The following is a 7,222-nucleotide window of genomic DNA, read 5'->3' on the forward strand; positions in this document are numbered from 1 at the left end:
ACACACACGCACCACTTTCCACAAAATCTTGGTCAATCTGTAGAAGGTTTGAGATTAATATTTATTTAAAGACTACAAAAATAAGCATGAATTCCTTTCCTTTCATCACCAACACTTACGGGCACATATATGCCAGTTAATGTGCTAGGAGGCCCTAGGAGTAGAGCTATACTGAGACAAGGTCCCTCCCTGCACACACTAGAGAAGAAAAGCCATGTCAACAATGGCACAGGTCATAAAGACCACCACAGAGGTCTGTATAAGATGCTGTGAGGGGAAGGGTCAGATCCAAAGCCTTCTCGAAGACGGTATTTTTAATGATCACACTGGTAGTTTGAATGAAATACTATTGCCAAACAGCACAAGAAAATGTGCTGACCTTTATTCCTCAGCAATGTACTTCCTTTTACATTATTAAAGTACTTCCTTTTGCATTATTAATTTTCTTGGCACACTTGTTTTTAGCTACAGTAACGATAAACCAAAGGTAGAGAAATGTTCAAAATGTTGTTCTAATGGAGACTTTATAGCTTATCTTTTTAAACAGCCCAGTTGAGTGAAATATGAAACAGAACACAATTTGGAAATATTTTAATGACCTACCATTTATTGTCTTTTCTAGATGAAAACTTTTCAATTCCTCATAATAAAAGGGGAATTCTTGGAATGGCCAACAAAGGCCGTCACAGCAACGGGTCACAGTTCTACATCACACTACAACCAACGCCCTACCTAGACAGAAAATACGTGGCTTTTGGGTATGTACCTTGTAAGTTTGTCTATATAATAAATATATATGGCTCGGGGAGCCGGGTGGCTCAGTCGGTTAAGCGCCTGACTCTTGATTTTGGCTCAGGTCATGATCTCAGGGTTGTGAGATTGAGCCCCAAGTTGGGCTCCACGCTCACCATGGAGTCTGCTTGTCCCTCTCTCTCTTGCTCCTCCCCCTGCTCATGCTCTCTCTCTCTCTCTCTCCAAATAAATAAAATCTTTTTTAAAAATGTGGCCCACATAGTTTATGGGTAACTGAAGATATAATTTAAGAGCCAAAATAATACAAATACAGACAAACATTTAGAATAAATATTTCATAAGAAGTTTGCTATCTATAAAAAACACAGAAACCATTAAGGTACAGCCATTATAATGTTCTGACTATCCATTCACCATCCTTCTATCTTCAGCCTCAAGGATATTGTCATTCTTATTTACTCTAAATAATACCACAGTGTTTAATCACGTAGATATATTTAGATGCGGAAGAGAGGTGTAGCCATTGAAGTGCCTGCCCACGAACACTGTGAAGAGATATATGAAAACTATCCAACTTACAAGTAACTTTTTTTAACTGAACAATTTAAAATATGGAAACACCTCAGGTAATAATGATTAGAATATTACTAGCAAGTTGCTTATAGGCGTGTGGACCTAAAATGGATGACGGATATACTCTTCATCACTCCAGTGTTTATGTCTCCATTTGATTAGTGGAGTGAATATAAGCTGAAGTTTACTTGGTCTTCCCTGAAATGCTGCAGAGTGTTAGAATTTTTCTGAGTAAGTATTAGATTATTCCAGCCACTCCACGGGGATAATTACTGACTCTTAATCCCATGAAGAAATTTCATAGCAGTTTTAATTTAAACCACAATTATCCCTTCAGTGTAATGCAAGTGGTATTTCTAGACTGAAAAAGCAGAAACTGTATTTTCATCCAAAGGAGATTTCTTTAAAAAGACGATTTTATATTAATAGATGCATAACCTAAAATGCTGTGTTATCTTCTATTTTCCCTGGTCCTAATAAACTGTATTCTGATTTTGAAAACACATTCTTCAATTATTTTAAAATCCAAATAATACTCACAATTTCTTGGATCATTTCAATATCCTCCTGTCATCTTAACCACATGATTAGGTGATCCTTCATATCTTTCCAAAAGGTACTCTTCTCAAACACAAACATGACTACTTTAAAATGTTTAATGTCTCCTTCTTCACCATCTCCACCCCCAGATGCAAATAGCCTAAAGTCTAGAGCAGCATTCTGGTCCCACATCTATTTCAGCTTTCACTTCTGTTAGCCTCCTGACTCATTCACTCAACTAGCATTTTATTAGGCACCTACTATATGCCAGTCATGGTGCTCAGTCCTGGGGAAAGAGTGAAGAGGCACAAATTCTGCCCTTTAGGGAATCTATAGTGTGTTAGAAAACCAACACCTGTAAGTCAGTGAGACATAAGCTGTGCCAGTTCTGTAGAGAGTGCACAGGGGACACAGGAGAGAGAGGGAGGATGACAGCCTCCCACTCCTCTAGTAAAAGCAGACACCGATCCCCAGAGGATGGCAGTGGAGTGGAGGACGTGGTCTCCTTCTGACGACTGTTATTTTCCATGTGATTCGCCTTCCTCCAGGAGACTCTTGCTCACTCAGTTTCATTCTCACCACCACACTGGTCTTAGGGGGGGCACTGCACCTCTTTTATTGTTCTAGCCCAAGTATGATCTCAATCGACCCCTTAAATTATCCAAATCAGAGCTAAGTCTGGCTGAAATATGTAAGCGAGACCTTAAAGAACACTAGGGAGAAGCAGAAAGGTGATACCATAATAGGCAAGTAGATATTCTGACAAAATGTAACTCCTTCAGGGGTACCATCTTTCCCCACTGCCGGGCTGCCTCTGGTGTTAAACGCTTTCTTTTCCTAACATCTCAGAGCGTCCCCAGGTTTATCTGAGCTTCTGGTATCCCCGACATGGTTAGCAAGGTCCAGAGAGAGACAGACCCTCCTTTGAGTCCTAGTTTCTGGTACATGAACCTGTCTCTTCAGATGGATGACACTAGGAATGTCCTTCAGGGGAGACTGTCTTGCCCAATGGTTTCATAGGGAAAGAATGTCAAAACACAACCCTGTAAGATCTCCATTCATACATGCATAGGTAGAAGGGGCATATGTTGGGGACAGTGGTGGGGGGAATTAATTTCATTACAGGGGACTCCCAAATGGGGGGTCATAGAAAGCTTCATGAGAAGGTGAGACGAGTATTGAAATTCAAGTAGAAGTTAGCCAGACAAGGCTGAAATCAAAATGAGTAAAATCAAATTTTAGGAAGAGTGACGAGCCTTTGCAGAGGGGCCCTAAGGAATAAGGAGAGCCTCTTATCGACAAGTCATTTGGTCTGAGTAGAACTTAGCACCCCAGGGGTGAATGGAGAGACAGAGGAAGGTGCAGAGGAGAAGACGGTCAGGCCCAGGTCCCAAAGGGCTATAAGTGCCATACTGCTCAGCAGGGACCCCCACGCAAAGGGGATAGGAAGCCATGGAGGAATTAATTGGGAGCAACACGACCAGGTTCTCTTTTTGAAAAAATTCTTTTCAGCAGAAGTGAGGAATTGACTGGCAAAGGATGAAAATGAAATTGGAAAGGCCAGTTAAGAAGCGATGATAATAGTGCCATGAATGAAGTCCTGGTCCAAGGCACTGGCAGTACAGAGAAGCGAGGGATAAACGGGAAGACTCAGGAGATACTTAGAAGTTAAATTCAACCAGACTCTATTGCCCATTTCGATGGTGGTGGTGAGGTCATGGGAGGAGTATCGAGCAGTGGTGTGTAACAGAATCTTCTGCAGTGATGCAAACGTACTAGTCTGTGCTGTCCAGCACGGCAGCTGCTAGCCGCATGCGGCCACTGAGCACTCGAAATATGACCGGTACAACTAGGAACTAATTTTACTAAATTTTAAATTTAAATACCCACCTGTGGCCAGTGGCTACCACACTGGGTAGTGACGGTCTAGAGAAACTCCCAGGATTTTAGAACTGGTTGGCTGGTTGATGCCATCCGCCAAGATCGAAAATATGAGGATATGGGAGAGAAGATCACGGATTTAGGATGGACAAGTTATGTTTCGGGTTAGGATACCTACACGTGAGGCAAGGCAACTCTGGGATACCACAAGTAGGTATTCAAGGGGGGCAAAGGCTGGAAATGGAGATTTGGAAACTCACCATGGCAGCTGAGCTGCGGCCAGACCAGAGTGCCATCACTCCCAGGACAGCCTCTGGGCCATTGCTTACCTTGTTCCTTTCTGCCTCCCTCTAGTCTGCCAAAACCCTGTTCAAGGCTTAAGTCAGAAACGTCCTGACTACCAGAATCAAACTGCTTCTTCGTCCTCCTTGGCACTCTGTAAAAACTTGCATCTTCTGTTCTAACACCCGTCCCGGTGGAGAGATGCACACAGTGGGTGCTCCTTCAGCATTTGTGACAGCGATCTGGAGAACAGGCTGTACATCCTCTTTGGTCAGAGATGAATCTGTCTACTTACCCCTTGCTCTTCATCCTCAGAATGTACCTGTGTCGGGCTCTGTGTCGTGGTTTCCGACTGGGACAGCCGGAGGCGGACAGAGAGACGACTAGAGCCTGAGCAGTGTCAGCACTGCCGTGTGCCTAGAAAAGTCAATGAAATGGAAGCCATGCCTTCCCCTCAGCCACTGCCTCAACTCAATCACTGGCAAAGGGAACCAGTCCAGGTTTAGAGCCCTCTCTCTAGCCCACGTTACTCCTTCAGTTGAGAGAACCATCATAAGACTAGCTCCACTCAGGGAGGTGCAGCTCGTGGCCAGCCAATGTCTACAGAGATCCAAACTCACGGCTTTGAGCTTTTCTTCACGTATTCAGTGACATTGATGAGGCGCCTACTAGGTGCTGGCAGTGTGTTAGATATTTCCTAAGTACTAAGTAAAAGCATGAGCTATGTCCTCATGGGAGAATCAGAAATTCATCCAAGCAGCATACAAACAAATGTCAAATTACCCCTGTAAACATGACGGGGAGCTTGACATAAGCAGGGAGTCATGAGGAGTGATCACTGAGCTCAGACCTGAAGGAAGACCAGGAGGTGGGGAGGCAAAGGGGAAGTGGGGGGCAGGAGCATAGCAGACAGACATGGCAGGGGAGCAACATGGGGTACTGAGGTACTGCAGTCAGTCCAGCTGGGGCAGACAGCCAGGGGAGCACGCCCCCGGACAGCACTGGAGGGCAGTGGGGAGGCAGCCCGTGGCAGGCCATGGTGGAGATTTTTGGTCTTTATCATAAGGATAATAGGAAATTATTGAAGTGTTTTAAACGGGGAGGTGAGGTCAGACTTGCAACATTTTTTTTTGACTTGCATTTTTAATAGATCATCGCTCTGACAGCAACGAGGATGACAGATTGAAAGGGTCCTAGAACAGATGTGGAGGGACCATGGCAAAGTGGACATATCTAGAGCTATTTATGATATTTATGACTGATGTTAATCTGATTTATAGGAAATAGCCTTACCTAAACAGGATAGGGCTCAATTTAGGAATAGAAGCTAATGTGAAAACTTATGACTAAATTTTCCATTTTTTCCTCCTATACAGGCAATTGATCGAAGGAACAGAAGTTCTTCAAAAACTAGAATTGGTTCCAACAGAGAATGAAAGACCAAAACAACGATGTATAATTATTGACAGTGGAGATCTTTATGCCTGATTTTCGTAACAATATTTTCTGACAACTTATCATGCATCTGATCAGCTGTTTCTATATTTAATTAAACCGTGCTTGATAAAATTTAATTTGAAAGCTGTACAGACACTGCAGGTTGGCCCTCCCAACACCCAAACCCTCCCCATTATCCTTTCTTGCCTCTGCCGCAGAGACTATAAAAGTAAAACACTTAATTTCTCACCCTCCTTTGCAGCCAGTAGTGGCCATGGGATACCATGTGGCCAGTGAGACAAGAGTAGAATTCCAGTGGTCCTGCCCTTTCCCCTCAACCAGTCTCGAATGCAGACAGGCCAGAGCCGCGAAGGAAAGGCCAAGAGAACTGGAGATGTCAGCCCCAACTCTTGAGCTGCAGAACCAAGTACCTATCTCTGGACTTTTTACTGTGAGACGAATAGACTCCTGTTTATTGACATTACGATTACTTGGTTATTTTGCTACTTGTAGCCAAAACCATTCTTAATTTAGCAGCAGTACCTAATGGCCTCTCAATCCTAAAGCATTTGGAACAGAATTATGTTGTTTGTAAACTACATTTCTGCCCTAAGAAACTTGGTAAATAACCAAATAGAAAACAGGCAATTGAAAAATTCATTGTAACATTTCACAGTTTACACACAGCATTCAGAAACGGGGCTATACTTTGGATATTTTTATATGACATGAAGATAATGCTTATCGCCGAGCCACACCAAACACATGAAAACCAAGGGCTTGGGTTAATCATCGCAACCCCAATGAACCCTGGTGGTTGACTCCTGAGGTGTTACTGGGGATCCTGCTTTATCAGCTGCTCCTTAATCTGAGATTCTCAAACCCATCACCTGGGGAGCTTTGAAAACACAGGCTGCAGGACGCTGTCCTTGATCTCCTGAGTCAGAGTCTCTAAGTGTGGGAAAGGGACTCCGCATTCACGTAGCTCAACCCAGAGGTTCTGGTTTAGCCAGCTGGGCACCAGTCATTTGGGAATCACTGCAAGACACAAGTAACTGGTCTCAGCCCCCTCTTTGCAGTTCCTGAAATGCGTGACTAACAGAGTGAGCTCAGCTGCCTCCACCACCACCGCCATCGCGTTCGTGCTCTGCCCAAAGCCATCACGTTTTTGGGTTTTTCTTGCCCTTTGTGGAAGGTCTGTCTTCCAAGAATGATCTCTCTTTGAGCCAATCTTAAAGAGACAGGCCTCTAGTTGACCTGGGGGTTGCCAAAAGGAGGCATATGCTTTTTTTTTACTTTCCATTTTGAAATGATTATGTATTTACAGGAAGTTGCAAAAATAGCACAGAGCAGTCCTGTGTACCGATCACCCAGGTTCCCCGATGGGCATATGTTACACAACAACTATTGTACAATATATAAACCAGGCGATTGAAATCAGTACTGTGTGTGTTATCATTTTCTCATGTGCAGATTCATATGACCCACAGTCAAGTCACGGAACTTTTCAAAAAGACCTCCCTTGGGCTACCCCTTTATAGTTACACCTACTCCCCTGCTCCCCACCACCCATCCCTACCTCCTGACAACTGAAATGTGATTTTCTTTTTTTTTTTTTTTTAAATAACAGCTTTATTTCTATTTGGTATATGCTTTTCTACTAAGATTGGCGGTGGATGGGGAGAAAGCATACTGCCTATGTCATGTTCTCAAGTGACCCAGAGGCAGCAGAGTGTTAAGAATGCGTATTCTGGAG

The 7,222-nt window shown here is 43.6% G+C and overlaps 1 protein-coding gene across 2 annotated transcripts in view; it reads left to right on the forward strand.

Moving 5' to 3' along the window:
* The window catches only part of PPIL6 (peptidylprolyl isomerase like 6), a 33,227-nt gene extending 26,248 nt beyond the window's left edge, over positions 1 to 6,979 (forward strand). For both annotated transcript variants that reach the window (XM_026511662.4, XM_057311157.1), the window contains 2 exons: positions 623 to 758; positions 5,406 to 6,979. In XM_026511662.4, coding sequence (XP_026367447.2) covers positions 623 to 758; positions 5,406 to 5,517 — 248 coding nt within the window. In that variant the 3' untranslated portion in view covers positions 5,518 to 6,979. The remainder of the gene's footprint in view (positions 1 to 622; positions 759 to 5,405) is intronic.
* Positions 6,980 to 7,222: the final 243 nt, after the last annotated feature.

Source organism: Ursus arctos, unplaced genomic scaffold (assembly GCF_023065955.2).
Source record: "Ursus arctos isolate Adak ecotype North America unplaced genomic scaffold, UrsArc2.0 scaffold_13, whole genome shotgun sequence".
In the NCBI taxonomy this organism is placed as follows: Eukaryota; Metazoa; Chordata; class Mammalia; order Carnivora; family Ursidae; genus Ursus; species Ursus arctos.